The 22,799-nt window shown below is 34.9% G+C and overlaps 1 protein-coding gene across 1 annotated transcript in view; it reads right to left on the reverse strand.

Moving 5' to 3' along the window:
- The window catches only part of TLL1 (tolloid like 1), a 242,887-nt gene that overhangs the window by 113,282 nt on the left and 106,806 nt on the right, over positions 1-22,799 (reverse strand). The window contains exons 2-6 of the mRNA XM_006140658.3: positions 22,455-22,565; positions 17,720-17,800; positions 15,581-15,733; positions 14,933-15,050; positions 4,067-4,245 (exon numbers count right to left, since the gene is read on the reverse strand). Coding sequence (XP_006140720.1) covers positions 4,067-4,245; positions 14,933-15,050; positions 15,581-15,733; positions 17,720-17,800; positions 22,455-22,565 — 642 coding nt within the window. The remainder of the gene's footprint in view (positions 1-4,066; positions 4,246-14,932; positions 15,051-15,580; positions 15,734-17,719; positions 17,801-22,454; positions 22,566-22,799) is intronic.

The following is a 22,799-nucleotide window of genomic DNA, read 5'->3' on the forward strand; positions in this document are numbered from 1 at the left end:
GTCTTTGGTTAAACATCCTTCAAAGAAAAAACCCCCCAAAAAAAAAAAAAAAAAAAAAAAAAGGAAAAGGAAAAGAAAACCTGGTTATATTCACCTGAGCATTAAGGTTGAGGGAATCAGACTTACATAACCCACATTCCAGATTAAAGTTTATTGGTCCATTTTTGAATGAACTCATTTAAATGTTTTTAAATAAACTAGCCTATTTAGTGAAAGTGAAATATATACCCCACAGATATTTAATATATCTTTGCTACAAGTATTCTCAAGAAATACCTCTATTTTCTTTAACTCCTAATAGAAGATACTGTTAAAATGTTTTCTGCATAAGGAATCTTAAGTGTAACTTAAGGGTGAAATTTTCAAAAAGCTATAGAACTGAGTTTATAATCAGTAATTCATAGATTTTGATTTAAAACATAAGATAGGAATGGATTCTTTAAAGCAAAATATTTCATAAAAATGTTTAAAGGTGGGATTAAGCAACCTCAGAAATACATGTCAAGGCATAACTGAGCACATAACATGTACATGAAATAGTGTTTCTACTAGCTAGAACATAGCCATGTATAGTCCAACTCGAAGAAAAAATAAACTCATGAAAGGAAGAAGATTCAGAAATACAGAGCAGTAGGGAAAAACTGTACTTATTAACTAAAAATGGCAAAATCCCTTCTTGAAGGTGTACTCATCATGGATTCCAGTAATCCAATCTTTTTATCAATTTTGGTTCCTATGATAGTCACCTAGTTTACATATACATGACAAGATAGGGGTCAGAAGGTGGCACAGAGGTTACTGTAGCTAGATTCTACATGGCCAACCTCATGGTTCAAGTCCTGGACCTGGTGGCTTCAGAAACATGCCAGGTGCATATGCATGCATGCCCAAAATCTGAACAGGAGAACAGCGGAGAAAGGATCATGGCACAGCCAGCACCCTGGGGGGTCCTTTCTCACTTTACCTCTCTCTACATATCTCTCTCCACCAAACACACATGTCCTATAGCAAAAACTGGGGGAAAAAAAAAGCCACATTGAAGTTTATGCTTATTAGACATTGCCCATCGATAACTCTTAAATTTCTGAGTTAGGGATAGCTTAAGCTCCTACATGAAAGCTATCATTCAAGAATTACTCTGCGTTATTAGTTTGAATTATTCAGGAAATGTTATTCAATTGATTTTTTTTTTCTATTGGCCTGAATGTTTACTCAAAAAAAAAAAAAAAGTTAAGAGTTGTAATTTCTCTAACACTTAGTTATAGAAACACAGTATAACATCTAGTTTTACTATTTATACATATTTCCCTTGTTTTGGAAACAATATATTTCCATTGAATGAGAATCCTTTTTTAAGAAAAAGAACCATTCCTGAAAATTGTATTATTCTATATAAGTGTTTTTATCTTTTTTTCACATAATAAAATATTTGGAAAACAGACTAAATGAAATAAGTGGTTAAAAGCAAAATTCTTATTTTACTTGGTAATTGAAATAATTCTCAGAAATACTATTTCCTCTTTATTTTTCTCCTAATGATATAAAATATGGGATGAACCTTGCTAGTTGGCTCAGGGCAATGCTACTGCTCCCTTACTTCCTTTCTTCCTTCCTTTCTTCCTTTTTTTTTAAATTCATGGTTGAGTGAATGCACACATGAGAGAGTGAGGGAGAGAGAGAAAAAAGCACCCTACACAGAACTTAGCACACCACAATCTCCTCTTCTGGTCCTCCAGCCTACCAGAGTCCTGGGTGTGTTTTCTAGCAGACCGGACCAATGTCTCAACCACAGCAAGCATATGCTTCCAGCTCTGTGAACCAGCATGCTACTGTCTGCACCACAGAAATTAGATCCGCGGCAACATTCTTGAAATGAGTTCTTCACTTGGCTTCAAGGACCTCACATTCCACAAATTTTTCTTCCTACTTCTTAAGACAAAATATTCTTAGTCTTCTGGGGGATATTCTACTACAATAAATATTACTTAAATATTGATGGTCCCCATTGTCTCTCAACTGTTTTTCTTCTCTCTCCAACTTTCCTCTAGGTAGTCGAATACTAAATATTCAAATTTTTAAAGAATTATTATTTCTTTATCTATAGTCATATCCTATTGTCCAGATTCACCTTTCCTACATCTTCTAAATATCTCCACTCAGATCATCCAAAGGCTTCTCCAAATCAAGGACATGCTAAATGAAATTACTGTTTGTCTTTCTCAAAAACATGCTGCTTTATCGATATTGCTTATTTAATGGTACCACCATACATCTTGTTGCCTAAAAACAAAACTTTCGGAGATTTCTCTTCAAATGATGCTGTTTTTCTCTTTCTGCTTTTTTAATTGCCAAAGGGTGTGTGGCCTCACCAGAGAAGAAAGAGAAAGGAAGTCCTCCTCTGATAGGATGCGTCTTGCTGCAATCCTTTTATCCAGCATGTCTCCATCCCATCAGGATCTGGAACATGCGCACATGCCTGGTGATATTCAAGCCACTGGGACGGCACTTGAACCATAGTGGGCCATGTGAAATCCAGCTTTCTAAGCGCAGCCCTTAACTGCTATTTTTGACAGAGCATTTCCTCTTCTTCCTCTTGACCTGTACTACCCTAAAAGTGAGAATCCAGTCCCTCTCACAAACTTATTTACATTTCTAGTAGGTTTCCCTGTCTTCAGGCACATTCTCCTCAGCTCCACTCCTCCACGCCCAGTTAAGGATCCCAACAGCCGTCAAGAGTTCTCTCTGTTTTTTTAATGTTAATTATCTCTGCTCATAATCTTTTGATTATTCTCCCTACAGCTAAAGGACAAAATGTAAACTTTCTGAACTCATATAGAAGATTCTCTATGATTTAACATCCCCGGGTAATTACCAACCAATCTCTCACTCATAACTTACGGTGTAGCCACATGGGTAGAAAAAAAGGATTCCATTTTCTGTACTGTAGCTTTGATCATGATGTTCTTTCATGTTAGAAATTTCATCACTCTTCTGTCCACCTCAAACTTTACTTACAAATTTCAGCTCTTTTGTGACAGCTGTCCTGATTCACCATGGCACATTTGTCACACCTTGTTTGGACTCTAAAATATTCTCAACACATGTCAATGGTCCCTTTTCTCACTCACTTGCAATTACTTTTATATATGCACAAATCCTACACTAAGCTTTGCATTTTCCATAACAGTATTTTCAACACTTAATAGTGCCTCAATAAATAACTGTCACCAAAACAAAACGAGCAAACAAATTAATGATATTAATTACAGAAAATTCTAAGTTTGGTGATTATAACTTAAAACTGGCCATGCATAAGAGAATAAGGACATATTTTTACTTTGTTTATGCTTAAAATACATAATACCTTAGAAGAAAATTCCAAATTGTAGCATTTTTTTGGCAATTGAAATGCACTCATTTTTATGAATATGAAAGTTAAATAAATAGTTTTACAATGAGGCATTATAACACATCAACTGTCAGAAAAAAATTAGTTATAAATTACATTTCAACTACTGAAAACATTCCTAAAAATTTGTCTTTAGGTATTCAATTTTAAGAGGAAATTCTTAAAGAAAGAACTATTTAGACTATCCTGGAAATGACTCATTTTAGTGGAATTTTCTTCAGAAAGTGTACCTGGTATAATATTTGATTCCTATGGTAGCAGCATGTTTCATGGCAAACTCTGGACTCTTTTTTTCATCCTTATAAATTATAGAGCTAAGTACAAAAAATGCTTAAGTAAAAAGAAACATTTTATACTATTAATTTCTAGTTCAATAGCCCACAGCCATTCTTGGAAAGCTCACAGTTTTAAAAAATAAAACAGATAAATGTTAAGAAAGAAAGCAAGTCTTAAAAACACTTGAGATCATTTAGTCTCTGGGAAAAAATTAAAACTATACAACCTTCATGGGTAATTTTTAATCAAGCAAAATGTTGATTCTACCATATCAAAAAGAAAAAGTCTATTATTTTGGGGGAAGAACTTGAAGGATAAATTGTGAAATACAACTCAAAGATATTCAGCCTTAAACCAAAAATGCACCCTGAAGCTTCTCACCTGGCTGGATGTTTTCTCTTATGATGGTTACATGGTTATCTCGATCTGGTCGTGTGTGTTCGTGCCAAAAGCCTATCACATGGCCCAATTCGTGAACGACTATTCCAAATTTATCACAGTTCTTGCCAATAGAGATTGCCTGAGGTCCGTTTCCCCGCCGACCTACATAGGAGCAGCATCTGGAATACAGTAGAAAGTGGAGATGGAGGTGGACAGTGTGATGCTAGATGAATCACAATATGGTGGAAGTTGTGTAAGGAACTGTGAAGAACTATAAATTCTAGCATTTTCAGAGGCAGATCTGCCTTTCATTAACATGTTTCATTCCTGTTCCCCTTTAAAATTTACATACAAAAGGGAGGCAAAGCATTAATGGCACAAAGAGGTGTGGTATTATCTGTTGGAGATATTTTGTAGTTTTATCAACAGTACTAGGGAGAAATGTTCACCTGTTGAAATATCCATTTTGTAAGACAAATAATAATGTGATTGAATGTGTGGAAGAAAATGAAAAGGAAAAAATAAAAGAAAAAAATAAACAAACAAACAAAAAAATGTTTCCAAATAATGAGTTCAAGTGCCTTTGCAATTATATTCTAGAAGACATGCCTCATCTTTATAACTATTCGAGAAGACACATCATAAAATAATTATGATGATGACTGAAGCACTATTATGTATATGTAGGTTAAGCTTAAGATACCAATGCACATTTATTTCAAATGTTACTTTTATCCTTGCTATTCATGTTACTTATTTAGGTAACTGCTTTTTTAAGTTTGGTTAATCCAATATTATTTCAGTATTAAATATAAAAGAAAGTATATTTATCCTCTTTGAGAAAAACAGAATTAAATTTATTCAGGAAAAATGCTGTTTAATCAAAAAAGAAATTCCTTTTCCTATTTATGCAGTAATGTTTTTCTTTTATAGAAAGAGATTTTTGCTATAGAGCGCATGTGCTTGCTGAAAAGACAGAGAGACAGAAAGCAAGAAATTACCCCTCCGGAAGGATGGCCATACTGCAATCCCTTGTTCTACATTCTTCTCTCGAGATCTTGGGCACACACTTTTACATGCCTGGCATGAGTTTTAAGCCACTGGGTTTGGGATTCAAACCACAGTTGACTACATGGGAGTCAAGCGATGTAACCATTATGCCATCTGCTGGTCCCAGATAATTATTTTTAATAAAAGAAGAAAATTTTTAAAAGAAGTAAATTTAGAAAACTAGTTTAAAAGGTAATTAAGCTTGGGGCCGGCAAGTGGCATGGTGGTTAAAGGCACTGGACTCCCACATGGCCGACCACAGTTCAAGTGTCAGACGTGGCGACTTCCTTTCTCACTTCCTCTCTCTCTCTCTGTCTCTCTCTGATCAAACCAAAAAATAATAATGATAATAATAATAAATAAAGTTAAATAAAATAATTCTTTTAAAAAAAAGGTAATTAAGCTTAATGTTCACTGGTGTTAGGGACTGAATGTTTATGTCTCCCCACTAAAAAAATTCATATATTGAAACCTAATCCTCATAAAAATTTTATTACTTTTTATTTATTCAATCGTTCCATATCATTATAGCTTGCACAATTAATTTGTCCAGCATACATAGACTGTATATTAGTCCAGTTAAACATATTATCATACACATTATCATCAACAGATGAAACCTAATCTTTAAGGTGGAGACCTTGGGAACGTGATTAGGTCAGAAGTTGGGATCCCTGATGGCTTTATTGCTCTTATTAAAGAGATCCCAGTGAGCTCCCTTGACCCATTCTACTGGTGAGAACACAGCAAAAACACAACCACTTACAGTAAACAGACACCAAATCTGGTGTGCTCAGCCTCCAGAACTTAAAAGGTAATTTTTCATTGTTTAGAAGCTACCCAACCTCTGGTATTCTTTTATAGTAGCCTGAATAGACTAAAAAGCTAGTGGAAAAAAACTGATTAGGCTTATATGATTTGTGTCAAATAGTCAGGCTAAGAGTTGAGTGTCACTTTTTATTTCAACTCCAACACAGTTTCCTGGACTGCCAGATTGTGAAACATCCAGAAAAATCTTTCTGCAATTTTTTAAATCAATTTATTGATATCTATAGATATTCAATGATGCTTTCAAATTCAAAATAAACTTCCCTTTAGTCACTGTGTGTGTATGAATGCATGCATATTTGTGAGTGCAACAATCCAGAATATTCTTGCACACACTCATGCATAAGTGAGCACACAGGACACTCACTATAAAATAAGTTTTAAATGGTACAATATTGTAGTAGCTACAATTACAAATGTAACAAAAACCACATCTAAATTTTTAATAATTAGAGTTGAAATTAAAATAGCTTCACTCTAGGATCACCTTTCTGGACATCAATGCCCAGTGGATGGCACTAAATGGAGTCATTCCTGTGTAATGATGTTTCTGTTTCAGGGGAAAATAGACCATTAGATGACAATGGCTCCATTAGATTATAATGGTGCTGAAAATTTCCTATCACCCAGTAACACTGCAGCTGTCATAATGCTGGAGCCTAAAACATGACTCACGAGTTTGTGGCGATGCTGGTGTGAATGAACCTACAGCACTACCAGTCACATAAAAAAACCCACCCAATTATGTATAATATGTAATATTTGATAATGATAATAAATGACTATGTTACTGATGTGTGCATTTACTATATTGTACTGTTTATTGTTTTTTGTTTGTTTGTTTGTTTGTTTTTGAGAGGTTTTCACTATAGGGCGCGTGCGCTCGCCAGACAGACAGAGAGAGACATAGAGACAGAAAGCAAGAACCGCCCCCCCCCCAGAGGGGATGGTCACACTGCAATCCCTTCTCCTCCATTTTCCTCTCAGGATCTTGGGCATGCACGCACATGTGCCCAGCGTGAGTTTTAAGCCACCAGGTCCGGGACGCGAACCGTGGTCGACTACGTGGGAGTCCAGCGACATAGCCATTACGCTAACTGCTGGTTCCCCTGTTTATCATTTTTACAGTATACTCCTTCTACCTGTAAGACTAAAAGACTTAGAATGATAAGCTGTGTCACACTGGCGGGCTCATACATCTCCTGTTCAGGATGACATCACTTTCTCTTCACTTGATTTCATCTCTGATTGTTTCATTATGGCTATTCTCATGGAATAAATGTGGAGGTAGAAGACAATGTTATTGATGAACCTGACCCTGAGTAGACCCAGGCTAATGTGTGTATTTGAGTCTTGGTTTTTGTTTTGTTTTGCTTTGTTTTTTGCTTTTTTGAGAAGTTTTTGCTAAAGGGCACGTGTGCTTGCCAGAAAAACTGAGAGAGACAGAGAGACAGAAAGTGAGAAATCACTCCCCGGGGGGACGGCCACACCACAATCCCTTCTCCATTCTCCTCTTGGGATCTTGGGCACAGATGCACATGCACCTGGTATGAGTTTAGCCACCGAGGCTGAGACTGAAACCATGGTCGACTACATGGGAGTCCAGCGACATAGCCATTATGCCAACTCCTGGTCCCTTGAGTCTTAGTTTTTAACAAAAAAGCGTTAACAGTGAAAATAATGATAATAAAGAAATTTTTAATAGAAAAAAGTTTATAGAAAAAGGATGTAAGGAAAATTGTTTTTGTACATCTCTATAATGTGTTTATATTTTTAAGTAAGAATTATTATAAAATAGTGAAAAAAGTTAAAACAGTAATATTACAGAAAAGAATAATTATAAAATAGTGAAAAAAGTTAAAACAGTAATATTACAGAAAATTAGATTAATTTTAGACTGAAATTTATTTTTATTATTTTGCAAGTGTCTAGTGTTTATAACGTCTCCATTATAGTGCAGTAACATGGTAGACCTTCACGTTCACTTATCACTCATTCACTGACTTACTCAGAGTCACCTCCAGTCCTACAAGGTCCATTCACATAAATGCCTTATGTAAGTGTACCATTCTGTATCATTTATATACTATTTCTACTATACCTTTTGCATGCTTAGATTCATAAATATTTACATTGTGTTACAACTACCTACAGCATTCAGTATAGTAACATGCTATGTAAGTCTCTAATTTAGGAACAGTAGGGTCGACCATATAGCCCAGATGTGCAAAACGTAGATAATAGATCTAGGTTTTTTTTAATGCACTCCATGAGGTTTGCAGAATGGTGCTACTGCCTAATGACACATTTCTCAGAATGCATTCCTGTTGTTTAGCAAAGTCTGCTTGTCTTGAATGGTTGAGATTCTCAGTGCACCAGACACTGCAGGACACCTTTTCTGATTTATAAAGTTTAAAAAGAAAATTATTGTCCAATGATTAAAAGGAATTTCATTATTTTAATTTCTGGGGTAAGGACACTTAATAGTTTCACACACACACACAAATATGAACCCTAGTCCCAACTTCACTGGCTTTTTATTTTCAAATTATTTCTGCAGGCTTTTAATGCCTAAGCATTTTACTTCATTCTATCCCAGTTAGATAAATAATCTGTACTTATTATGAATCTGTGAATAATAATATGCCTAATATTATTAGACTTAATTAAGCTTAATAAATCAGTAACAATGAGAAAAGTAACTGGTGGCAGGAGGGGAGTGGTGGGCAATAAAATGCAGTTTAGTCCGAATGTAATCTTTATTATTTATTTATTTAATAATGTGTTCTAGGGTCAGCCACTGGTATAGTGGATAAAGTAGCTGATCCTACAGAGTCAACAGCACAGTTTGAGTCCTGGATTTGGTGGCATGAAAAATATGCTGGATGCATGTGTGTGTATGCCTGAAATCATTAAAGGTGGGGAGAACGGAGGAGAAAAGGTTGCAGCATGACAGTCCCCATGGAAGGTGTAGTTTCCCCTCTCCCTCTCCCTGTCTAACTCTGCCAAGTGCACACACTCTTTAGCAAATTAAAAATTAAATAATTTGTTTAAATCCTAGACTTTATTACATACTTGGACAATTACTTGTTAAATATCCCCAAAAAAGCATTAGATGTAGAAACACTCAAACTTTACAAATTTTAGAGAAAAGTAAATGGAAATATTTGCTACTTTAAAGCAATGGTAGTGAATCGAAATATCTGAAGATTACATAGCAATTAAATTGCCCATATTGAGTCATTCTTGCTGGTTATATTCAGAGAAGAAAGCACTTTTCAAATCAAAATCTGGGAGACCATAAAGCCACGTGGTCAATTTACTTAATATAAAACATATTTTTTAGCATAATTATACCCATAGCAATTTCCTATAAATAAAACGGAGTTTCATAATAGAATGGAAAAATAGATTTCTCATGGCCTTATTCAAAGAGCTATTATTTTACAACAGTCCTGTGAAAGAAGAAAAAATATGGTGCTTTGATCCCTGACTAATTAAAGGTCTCAGAGACACAAGAATTCTAGACACATGGATAAAAATAACTATTAGGTTGTTAAAAAGGTCATGACATATTTTTTTCTGTTTTTCTATGCATAAATGCGCCACGATTTTTCTGACAACCCAATAAATATACGTTTGGGCAAATATTAGGCACAGAAAGGCAGGGTAACATGCAAATTATAAAAATATGATTTAGACATGTCTAAATATTATCTCAGTTTCTACTGCCATCCTAGTTAGGTCTTTTTTCAGCCTATGGCTCTTAAGAATTTGTTTCAAATCTGTGTGCCACATTAAAAGTTTGGCCATTATAACATCTACCTGTCCTCTCGAGAAACATTTTCACCAACAACAGAAAAGACTTGCCTCTCTTTAAGTCTTCGAGGTTAATTGGATTTTTCTCAAATCTGCTATTCTCTACTTTTACCTCAGTTTGGGAGACCTAAACATCTTTGAACTTTTCTATAAACTAATCCATCAGGACATCCACAAAGGTAAAATTGCTTTTACCATTTGATCTACTGTATTTAAAGTACATCTAAATATTTAATCACTATAAGCCTCTGCATTAACATGTCTCAATTATTTTCTTAGTTTTCTATTACAAAGCCCTTAAAAGTGGCCATTAACTTTTCAGTATCACCCCTTGTCTGAGGCAGAGTTTGCAAACATATTCTCCCATTTTGAGGGTTGCCTCTTTACCCTAATTATTGTTTATTTTGCTGTGCTTTTTAAGCCTGATGTGGACCCACTTGTCTATTTGTGGAATATTGCCTGTGTTTTAGGGGCAAATCAAAACCACAGTGAAATACCATTTATCCCAACCAGAGTAGCTAAAATCAAGAAAATAAAGAACAACTGCTGGTGAGGCTGTGGTGAAAAGGCTACCCATCTACACTGTTGGCAGATATGTAAATTAGTACAGCCACTGTGAAGAATAGTATGGAGTTCTCTCAAAAATCTACAAATAGAACTACCAGTAATCCCACTTCTGGGTATTTACTCAAAAGATAGGGAAACAGTCAGAAAAACAGTTGCACAACCATGTTTACTGCAGCACTATTCACAACTAGTAAGACACGGAATCAGCCTAAATGCCCCCAAAACAGATGACCGCATTGAAAAAATGTGGCATATATACATTATGAGATACTATTCAGCCACTTTAAAAAAAAAAAAAAAAAAAAAGACACTAGCATTTTACACAAAGTGCATGGATATTGGAGCGTCAGTGCTAAGTGAAGCAAACCAGACTATGAAGGAGAGACACTGTGTGTCCCCCTCTATATATACAGAATGTCCACACTCTATGGCAGAAAATGAAAGATGAGAAGGTACAACAGCAGAGAGGGCAACTGTAGATACCAGAGACTGTATAGGAGGAGGTGAATAGCAGGGGTTGGGAAGGAGGGGATAGGGATTAAAAAACATTTAATATATAACATATAAAAACACATATAAATGAAAAGTCATTCGTTAACAAAGATGTATGGTAGTATCTTTCACTTAATTGATATACACTGCATCTATGTTCAAAAAAACATTTTGTACGCTGTAAAAGTGTACAGTGATTAAATATAAATTTAAGAATATAATAATAACTTTTAGAAATTTAAGTATCACCACTGGAGTAGATAATATAATAGAAAATCATCTCAGAAATGTAGAAGAGGAATGAGATTTGACTGGCAGAATGCTGTTTCCCAATCAGCAGTGACAGCACATATAGCTAGGTGCTAAGTATGTTCTTCTTGAGATTTGTTATGCAGCCTGGATCTTGCTTTCCCAGTTTTCCACCTGAGTGAGTCTATTAGGTTGTCTGTAAAGTTATGACATAGTTTTCTATGTTTTTTCTATGCAAAAATACGTCATGACTTTCCTGATGATCCAAGAGAACTTACCTAATAACCGTTCAATAAATTATTTTTTCAGCTTTAATTAGTTAGTCTCTATTGTTTGCAAGTAAAAATGCTGACCAATAAACCCCTATAAACTCCTTCAGAAAGAAAACACCTTATGCACAATGTATATTCTCAAAACTTAATATGTAAGTGGCACAAAATGAGAAGTCATTAAATATACAGTGAGTAAAGAATTGTTATTTTAATCTTAACACCAAATATAGGAACATTAAATATTATTTTTATCACAAAACTTAAAAAAATAGGGAACCAGCAGTTAGCGTAATGGCTATGTCGCTGGACTCCCACGTAGTCGACCGTGGTTCACGTCCCGGACCCGGTGGCTTAAAACTCACGCCGGGCGCGTGTGCGTGCGTGCCCAAGATCCCGAGAGGAGAATGGAGGAGAAGGGATTGCGGCGTGACCATCCCCCCTGGGGGGTGATTTCTCGCTTTCTGTCTCTATGTCTCTCTCTGTCTGTCTGGCGAGCGCACGCGCCCTACAGTGAAAATCTCTCCAAAAAAAAAAAAAAAACTTAAAAAAATAGTTAAACAGTGCAACTCTGTTTGTTTGATTCATTTTTTAGCAATTATTAAAGATTAGTAAATACAAAAAAAATAAGATTGCTCAAGAAACTAATAGGATGAGAGAAGCAGCATAAACAGAATAGCTTATACAGTTATATAAGGGTATATAACAGACTAAGGTAATAAAGCTAGTTACATAAACGTCTCACTTTCAAGAATAAAATCAAACCTATGGTATGAAATGATCTCACATTTGCTGATAATAATTGATTTTCTAGTAATAAAAAATTGCCAATGATAATAACAGCTATTTACTGAAAACGACTTAGGCCCAGCCATGGTAACAGACACTGGTTAATTCTGCTCTCTGGCAGGCTGACATCATTGGGAGGCCCAGATTGGATTCTGGATCTATTCTGAAAATCTAATGGTGTGCACCTGTAATTCCAGATACTAAGGAGGCTAAAGCAGGAGAACGGCAAATTCACAGGCAGCACGGGCAACTACCATGACCTGGTCTGAAAGAGCTGAGCATGGCAGCATGCACAGTCCCAGCTACTCTAGAATATAGAGCAAGAGGACTGTGACACTGCTAGACCATGACCAAAAGAAAAAGAAAGAGAAAGAAAGAAAGAAAGAAAAAGAAAGAAAGAAAGAAAGAAACAAACAAACAAACAAACAAACAAACAAACAAAGAGGAAGAAAGAAAGAGAGAGAGAAGGAAAGAAAGGAAGGAAGGAAGAAAGAAAGAAAAAAGGAATAATAATAATAATAAAAATCAAAGCCAGATGGTGGCTCTGCAGTAAAATCTGGCACTCTGTAAGGCAATCCCACATGAAAAGGTTCCCAATTCAAGTCCAAAGACTGAATATTCAGGATGTACATGTGCCATTCTCTAGAGCTGGATAAACACTGGAGTGGACGGATGCCTCAGGCCCTGTTGGTGATGCTGTCTTTCTTTCTTTCTTTCTGTCTCTGTCACTCTCATGGAAGAAATAAATAAACAAAATCAAAAAGGACAGTAGTAGTAAATCACTATCTTGCGATGAGGGGATTTTTTATAATGAAAGGACCTGGATACCGTTCATGAATCAGCTGATTAATCACTAAATCCATTGATCAATCACTAAAGCAGTCACCAAAGTGGCAGGTTCAGGTACATGTGCCTTCAGATGCAAGGCAGTATAAAACAGACATCAGCACACTTAACAAGAAAAAAGAAGAAAAAAAAAAAAAGAGAAAGAAAGAAAAAGAGAGAAAGAAGAATGAAAGAAAGAAGAAAGAAAAAAAGAAAGAGAAAGATGGGACCAGCAGTTAGCATAATGGCCATGTTGCTGGACTCTCATGTAGTCAATCAAGGTTCGAGTCCCGGACCCAGTGGCTTAAATTCACGCCGAGTGCATGTGCATGCATGCCCAAGATCCCGAGAGGAGAATGGAGGAGAAGGAATTGTGGCGTGGTCACCCCCCCTGGGGGGTGATTTCTCACTTTCTGCCTCTCTGTCTCTTTCTGTCCTTCTGGCAAAGATACTGAAAAAAAAAACCTAAAAAAAAAAAAAAAAAAAAAGAAAGGAAGAAGTAAAGGTCAAGCTGAATTTAATCAAATCTTTAGATTCAAATTGCCATTAACTAGAAAACCAGAAAGAGAACTTTGAAAACGTCCATAGTAACTAGTCCTTCAAAGTACACGACATTGCATGGACATCTGCTATTACTGTATGCTGGGCGGATGATGAGGTTTGCCGTCGTGGAGGCAGAAGCCACTGAAATTGGAAGTTGTGGTAAGTTCATGGCATTCCTTAAATGTCATATAAAGGAATTTGGATTTTATTCTCAAGCCAGCATTTCCAAAAAATGTTCTGACATGCTGATACATAATCTTCACCTTTAAAAGGATAGCATGAGTGTGTTTCCTTTTAAAATAAGTTTAGAAAACATATTCCTTTCAATTTGTTGAATATTAACAATATTCACTAGCATGCCATTATAGAACTAGCTACTGAAATTTAACACTGCATTTTCATAGTGAAAGAATTATTTTTTGAGAAAGTATCTGTTATCTTGTGAGAAGCAAACCTAGAAAACGCCACAGTAGACGAAAATGCAAAAGAATTTTAGAAAAATGTGGCATCTTGCTGTGTCCAGTATTTCTAAAAGACACAGATGGTTCTGTGACCTGGTGGTTAAGATGCCTAGATCCATATGGCCAGCCTCTTAGCTAGAAGTTCAAATTTGACAGCTTGAAAAAAAAAAAAAAAAAAAAAACACTGGGCTTGAGTGTAGGGGGTGCCTAAAAGTTCCAAAAAAAAGGGAAAAGTAGAGAAGAAGGTATTACAGCAGGACTGTTTCCCATCGGGGGGAGGGTGGTGCTCTGTCTTCTCTCTCCCTGTCTGGGTCTCTCTGGTGAGCACATGTGCCCTCCAAAAATAATAATAATAATAATAATAATTAATTAATTAATTAAATTCTAGTGGCAGTGAATTGGTAAGGCAATACAGGAGAAGATGGATAGATCAGGTTTGAGATGATGAAGACATGAACAAACTAAGGCACTGACAGGATAAAGGTGGGACCCAAAACACAGCAGATATCAATAGAAACGTACTGCAAGACTTTATGAGGACCACAGTAAAATCATCAGGCAATAATACTGAACTTTGTAAACTCAGATGAGTGGGGTGTTGGCCCTGCCATTATGATCCATGGCTGTGGCAGTAGAATATACTTGGCAGGAGAGTCACAAAGCTCTGTAATGAAATACCTTGATCGAATACAAAAGTGCCTCCAAAAAGTTCAAGAAAATGTGAATTATGAAAAAAAAAATACGCATGGATTTCAAAAAATGGTTACACCCAAATAATCACGTTCTTCGATCCATTTTCCATGGACTTTTGTAGTCTCCTTGTATGTAATACCCTCTGATGTAAAATTCAGACTTTCTCATGGGCACAGTATTAGCAAATTATTCAATGTTAAGAAATGTATTCTACCTAAGGATTTTTAAGGGATTTGTGTTCCCCTTCTAAACTTACTAAGTCATATTCTGGTCCTACTCACCCGCAAGGCCTATAAGTGAACACAATATAACTCTCTTCATCACTTCTTTCAATGAAAGTCACACAGGTGTGCTTTTCCCAGTGCCTCATGGCCTGCTTGAACATGGCTCGCTGGCTGCCTGGAAAAATGGGATGATGTTAATAAATAAGTGTTTGCAACAGGGAGAAGGACAAGGTGCTGGATCCTCCATCCTGAGTCTGCCTGAGTGGTTCAGAATGCCACCCTATCATCAACCAAAGAATACTAGTTTATAGCACCACAAATGACTCACTGTTAAGAATGGACACTCACTTTATAATCAAAAGGTTAAAGCTTGCTATCTCTACAAACATGTGTGGACAAGGCTCTATAAATGGGACACACATTCTTCCTGTCAGTCGAAGGGAAATCAGCTTCCAGATTTACTGGGCACCTTTGGAACTTGCTTTAAAAACAAGAACAGTGCTTTAGACCCTTAGAACACATGATTAAAGATTTTTTTTTTCTTACAATTTCAAAGATATTCAAAATTCATAGCCTAAGTTAATGGTGTATTTTTCCAAGTTTGATTTCATACCTTTTTCTATATTAGTATTCTATAACAATACACACATTCTGGAAGATAGTTTTTGTTTCTTTATCAAAATCGACACTCTGGGAGTATCTTACCAGTGAAGTTGCCTCCTATAACGTAAGGAATAACGCCTCCAGGCCATATTCTTTCAGTTCTTGATGTCGCAGCTCGGGCAACTCGATTTTTCTCATTTGCTCCTGAGAATTTTAGAGGTACTTTTCCCTTAACTGTGTTGTTTTGCTCCAATCCTGCAGTGACATTTAAAACATTCTGTGAAACAGAAGTCCTTGGTCAGGGAATCATTTACCTCTTAAAGGACAAAAGTTGAAATGTCATATTTACATATTTGTATAAATATGTCTGAAGTCAAAATGCATAAAAGGAAAACTTCAGTTATCTTACATACTTGAAATAAGTAGTAAAATAGTTAGGTATTTTTATATCAAAGAACTATTCCTTTATGCTCCATGAGCAAAGTTTGATGATTTTCCATATGCCATCCTGCAGAAGACAGAAGTCAGGCATTTTTATAGGTCACAGAAAGCTTGTTTTTATAGGTTTTTCTAGCTTATTAGCTCACTACCAACTCACTACCAATTATTATTACCAATTACCTAGATTATTAAAACACCATTTTATAAAAACCATGAGACCTGATGGTAATAGGAAAACACAATGCTCTGTGAGGCAAGACTACCTGGGAAAGTTTCTGTTAAAATCCAGAAACCTGGGGTCAGCAGGTAGCGTGGTGGTTAAGAGCACTGGACTCCCACATGGCCAACCATGGTTCAAGTCCCGGATCTGGTGGCTTGCTTTCTCACTTTCTCTCTCTCTCTCTCACTCTCTTTCTCACTCTCATTCTTGCTCTGTCCCTCTCTGATGGAAATAAAAAAATAAATAAATGCATAATGTTAAATAAAATAATTCTTAAAAATAATCCAGAAACCAGCCTGAGTTAATATTCCATAACAAATACATACATCCTGGGAGATAACACTGAGCATGCACACATGAGCCCATGACCTAGGGTGGGCCAAAGACTGGGGATGGATGATAGCCTAAATATCTATTGAGGGTTCTCTCGCTCTCTCATTCATGAAAGACATAAATAAAAATAAACTTAAATAATAAAATCCCATGATATTCAAGATTTTTTTTAGTCTTGCTAAATTCCTAATCCTTTAAATCAGAATTAATATTCTGAGATGCAGCCTAAAGTTATGGATATGCAGATATAGATAATAAGCAGGAAAGGAATAAGGCAGATATAGTCCCAGCTGCCTGGGGCAATGGGCTATCTGCTCTCATACCCAGGTATGAGTCTGGATCAGAGATTGGTATGCAACAGGAGCATAAAATGCAGTCTGTTCTGGGATGGCTTTCACATCAATAGTCCTTCACTTTTCTTGGGGGCCTTTCATAATATTTTCACTATTGTTTGGGTTTTTCCTTAACTTGTGTGATTATCATTTTCTATTGATTTCTCAGCATTGATGCAAATACCTGACACAATAAATATCAAATGTGCATACCCCTATCCTTAGTGTGTCTATCTTTTCAAATCCTGGAATAAAGCTTTGTAACTTTGGAAAACTATTCTTTGAAAGTATGTACTCCAAGTGTTGAATGAATAATTCATCAATATAAGGGATCTTAGGACATGAACTGTGACTAGAGAACTTTTAAAAAACTTAAAAATCTACAAATAGTGGTTAATAAATTTAACACTATAAATATTAACTATGAAAGCAATTTTTCTCCGAATGTTTACATATATATTATTTTGAATAGTCAAAAACATTTTAAAACTATTTTGTAACTTAATAAATCAGTTTGTCAATTTCAGTGGATTTTATTTCCACAGCAGTAACTATGAAATGTTTCTTTTGATGAAAAAGTATGCAGTCCCATGCTTTTTAAAAACATCTTGACGTGATATCCAATTCACTGAAAATAAGTATTAAAGGAATAACCCCCTAGTTTAATTTTTGAATAAGAGATATATTAATAAACAAAGGAAAATTTCAAAATGTCCCAAATAAAGCCCAATATAAATGATAATAAATACAAGCTAACAGAATAAAAATGAAAGACTCAACATTTATCTTTTAGATAGTTTGCATTGAGATACTTTGCCTCTAACTGGCACACTGATTTTAATAAGCTGAACTGCTGTGAGTATAGTATTTACTATACATTAAGCCAGGCATCTGCAACTTTAAACATTGATATACCAGAGCCAATTCTTCTTATCCGGTCTATAAGTTGGTAGAGGGCCCCTCGCTTCTTTGATATACCATGGTCTCCAAGTCCACCTTAGAGAATAAAAGAAAACAATTAAGCTAAGATCAATGTACTTTAAGGTTCTTGTAAATAAACAATAGTAATTAGATTAATAATAAGACTATGCTTATTCCTCCGCAGACTTTGTTTTTTAAATGTGGTCCTAAAATCTTAAGAGATAAAGATACCCATGAATCTTTCAGGATGGTAAGAATTTCACAGCAACTAATGTTGAGGGGATGGGGAGTTCGGATAGAAATGCAGATGACTTTATTTGGACATCTTGACAACTGAGTCACAGATTGATCATTCGAAACATTTTTCTTCTCTGTGACCTTGACATCACCCAGTGCTACATAGAATGACAGCAAGTTGTTCTGCCCTGTTGACTGCATTCCAGCTATGTTCCCAATGCACATGGAATATTTTCAGATGCCAAATCAGCAAATGGAAATAAAAACATCAGAAGAGCATTGTGTAGTAGAAATGTTGCACAAAAGCATTAATCAATTTTGAAAACGTTTTTTAAGAGAGATTTTTGCTGGAGAGATGAGAGATAGCAAGAAATTGTTCCCCAAAACTCCCAGGGGTATGGCAATGCCTCAGTCCCTTCTCCTCTAGTCTCCTCTTGGGATTTTGGGCATACGCCCAGCATGAGTTTGAAGCTAACAGGTCTGGGACTCGAACCACATTGGATCATGTAGGAGTCCAGCAATGTAACCATTACACCGTCTGCTGGTCCCAATTTTGAAAACTTAACACATGGGACCAACAGATGGCATAATGGTTATTTTTGCTGGACTCCCACATAGTCACAGTAGTTCAAGTCCCAGACCTGGTGGCTTAAAACTCACACTAGGAGTGTGTGTGTGCGTGTGTGCCCAAAATTCTGAGAAGAGACTAGAGGAGAAGGAATTGCGGCATCGCCATCCTCCCTTGGCGGTGATTTCTCACTTTCTGTCTCTCTCTGTCTCTCAGGCAAGTGCACTTGCCCTATAGCAAAAATCTCTCTCTGGAAAAAAAAGTAATTAACACATAATCAGAAAGAAGGCAGAAGGTAAGAATCTAAATGGGTGTACAACTGCAAAATACATTCCGTTGCACTTCATTATGTGTATTTGTTTAACATATAAAAATAAATGTAAAGAATGTTATAGCACAAAAGGAAAAGGAAAGTATAAGAATAGAGAAATATGTCTTCTTTTATTTCTACCAAAAAAGACTTTAAAAGGTAGATCCCTGTCATAAGTCAGAAGCAGAGAATTTGGCAAAAGTCCAACTCCCCAAATTCTTTTTCCAGGGCTTTCATGAATACTGCTACCAAATTTTGTCTCCTATTTTTCTAATCTCCTTAAATTTTTAATAAACAAATAAGAACGAGACATCATTGAACAAAAAAAAACAATATAACCACTAATAACATAAGAATGAATTCAGATGAATTTGTACCACTATTCATGTTTATGGTTAAGAGCTTCTTTGGAGCTAAAACAATAAAAGATAGCTAGAAATCTGGAGAGACAACAAACTTCTCAGACTCCAAACTATTTCCTTCCAATATCTCTTTGTCTTTTGAAATGAATAATGAAACCTATTACCTACAATGAAGCTAAAAAATAATAATAATAACATAATTTATTGCCATATAAGCCTTTTCTTAAAGGAAAAGCCTAATATATCCTTATAAGGCAAGTAAGAGTGCTTGTTCACTGACTAATAATCTACTTAATTATTTGCATTATAGAGTCACATTTTGGCTGTGTATCTTGAGAAAAATTTTTGAAATTTTTTTCATTAAACATTTTAGAAAGATGAAGTAATACTTAGATGTACTCATTCCTAAGTGGTTACAAGAAACATTTTTAACATATGGCATATATGTGTTTAAAATGACTACTATGTAGCAATGGTATTTATATTAGGTAGGCCTAAAACACATAAATATAGAGATATAAGCTGGATAATTATGAGAAAAAAACTCTTCCTTAATGTTAAGGTAACTTTTAAGCATAAGAATAACTGTAGAATTGTAAAAACAAGGTTTTAAGAATATCAAAGGCAATTTTAATAGTATTTTTAATAATGTTGAATAAACTTTTATAAATTTAAATTAAATCCCCTTGTAGATAGTTTGCTGGAGTAGAAATAAAAATAAACAATTTTCTCACAGGTTCTAAAATACAATAAAAATATTCAAAACAAATAAATTCAGGAAAGACTATACATTTTGAAACTGAGAAATAAGAAATATAGTCAAATCAAAACAATTAACCAGAAAGGTTAAAAGACAAAGTAACAAGAAAGAAAATACAGGAGACTTCTACACTGTTAGAATTCCAATTGTAGGGTGAACATTACTATCAAACTTTCACATATATATTATTATTATTAACAGTGTAATCATTTATTCTGTATGTGTTCAATCATAGCATTTTCTTCCTTCAATTACTATCAAAGTTTAAGTATAAATTAAATGACAAAAGTAAATGATAGCATTGAAAATCTTTATATAACAGGAAAGTCATGCTTCCTAAATAATGAGAAAAGAGATAAAATAAATAACTTAAAGCTTAAAGGTAATGAAAATGTTAATAAAAGATGAAAACACAATTTACAATTAATCTAGAATTTTGTTTGCTCTACTGTCCAGAATAAATTTTCTTTATAACAGTTTTAAAAGTAATACTGCAATTGGAGAGTCTGTCAATAAACATATTCAAAAAGAATATGCTATCTGTAATTACACTGGAAAGCAAGATTTTTCCCTTTACACTGGTATATATTTCTGAAAAGACTGTCACTATATCGAAAACAAAGGCTAAAGAATACCATTTTTAAGTGTATGCTATTATTTTAAATAAATTCCTCAGGTTTTATCTCATATACTTCTTACTTTTTTAAAAGCTTCTTAGACATGATAATGGTAGTTTAGTCATACAGGATAATGTCATTATTCTTATAAAGCACATGCTGAACTACCTCAATATTTAATATTAATATTAAATAATAAATTAATATTAATATAATGTTACATTGTGTTTTAATTATTTAATATTAATATTACATATTTTCTGCAATTAATTTCAGATGCTGTTTTGTACCTACTCATGCATATATGCGTGCATGTACAGCAACTAAGGTGATTTGTTAACCACTGCTGAATCTGCAAAGTAGGAATACCACTATACTGGTGTTCCTTGTACTAACTGGCCTATTACCCATTTGTTTGAAATTTGTCATAATAAAGAGTTACCAAAAAAGTAAATTGTGCAAAGAGATATTGACTCACAATAAAAAGAGTCTTGCTAGATGCAAGAAAAGAAAAATCTATTTTTTTCCATGCAATGGAAGAAGAAAATACAGGCAATGAAATGAAATAATGCAATAAGATCTAAAAAGCATGATGTGGGACCAGCAGTTAGCATAACAGATATGTCGCTGGACTCCCATGTAGTCGACCGCGGTTCAAGTCCTGGACCCGGTGGCTTAAACTCACGACGGGCACGTATGTGTGCGTGCCCAAGATCCCGAGAAGAGAATGGAGGAGAAGGGATTGCAGTGTGGCCATCCCCCTGGGGGTTGATTTCTCGCTTTCTGTCTCTCTGTCTCTCTGTCTCTCTGGCAAGCATAGGCGCCCTATAGAGAAAACATCTCCAAAGAAAGAAAAAAAAAGCATGATGTCAGGGCGGTTACATTGCTGGATTTCCATGGAGACAACTACAGTTTGAGTTCCAGACCTAGTGGCTTAAAACTCAAACTGGGAGCATGTGTGTGCATGCCCAAAATCCCAAGAAGAGAGTAGATGAGAAGGGATTGCAGTGTGGCCATCCCCCCAAGGGGTGATTTCTTGATTCTGTCTCTTGGTCTCTGTCCAGAAGCACACATGACCTATAGCAAAATTCTCTCTTTAAAAAAAAAAGAAAAAAGCCTGATGTCAGGTAAAATTTTTTAGCTATCATTAAAGAAAGTAATTCTAACCTTTTAACAATTTGCCTCCAAAATAAAACTCAATATAATAACCTTACCAAAATAATATTAAGAATTTTTATTTTTATTTAAAATGTTTTGAAATGAAAACCAAAATAAGATTTCAAATATTTCAAGTCTCATATAGGCATAATTCAAACATGTTTAAGACAATTAAAATTGAGACTGTCTTCTGTGGCTTTCTTAAAAATTATGAAAATATAGATAGGAATTCTTCTAAACAGACTTATATATTATTGCTTCAAGAATAATGTGCACCTTGGAACTCAATACCTAAATGGGAGATAACTGAACATAATGTTGGTACATAATTTGGTCTTTCTAAGAACTGAATTCTGGTTCTAACTGTGTACTTCCTGACTATGTGACAATAAGAAAGCTTTATAGTATTCTAAACCTCAATCTTTTCACTGGCAAATCACAATAATATCAACACCTACCCATATGACATTGTTATAAGGATTCAAACAGTTAATCTCTGAAGGCACTTAGATCAGACCTGGTAAACTGTAAACACTTAAATGTGCTTTTATATAACTAATTAATTAAATAAAAACTAGGACTAAAACCTAAATTTCTGAATACCCCAGAATTAAAAGTTGATTAGCAGACATTAAAGATGACCAAAGAGCATTTATAGCATTTTAGGAGTATATTTTTACCAAAATTTACACAAATTTAATCAAATAACCACTGTACCTGTGGTATGTCCAAGTTTTCCAAATGGGTTCTGTGTCAGGTCAATTGTCCTGTCTATTTGAAAGATATTTAAATCTTCATCATCTAAGGCAATATCACCCCAAAATACAGCTAAAAAAGAAAAGTAGAATAAAAAAATGTAAAATATTTCAGAGTAAAACCAATGCAAGCAAACTAATTAAAGAAACAGCTAAAAATGTGAAAATGGGGTTCAACTAGATAAGAAACACGTTTCAACAAATAATCATAACAATATAGTGGAGCTGTTACAGTATAATAATTAGTCACCGATGTAAGTGCATGACCCCATTTTTTTACTTTGATGTTTGTCAGGAGGGGGAAAGA

The sequence above is a fragment of the Tupaia chinensis genome, unplaced genomic scaffold (genome assembly GCF_000334495.1).
Source record: "Tupaia chinensis unplaced genomic scaffold, TupChi_1.0 Scaffold000039_1, whole genome shotgun sequence".
Taxonomy (NCBI): domain Eukaryota; kingdom Metazoa; phylum Chordata; class Mammalia; order Scandentia; family Tupaiidae; genus Tupaia; species Tupaia belangeri.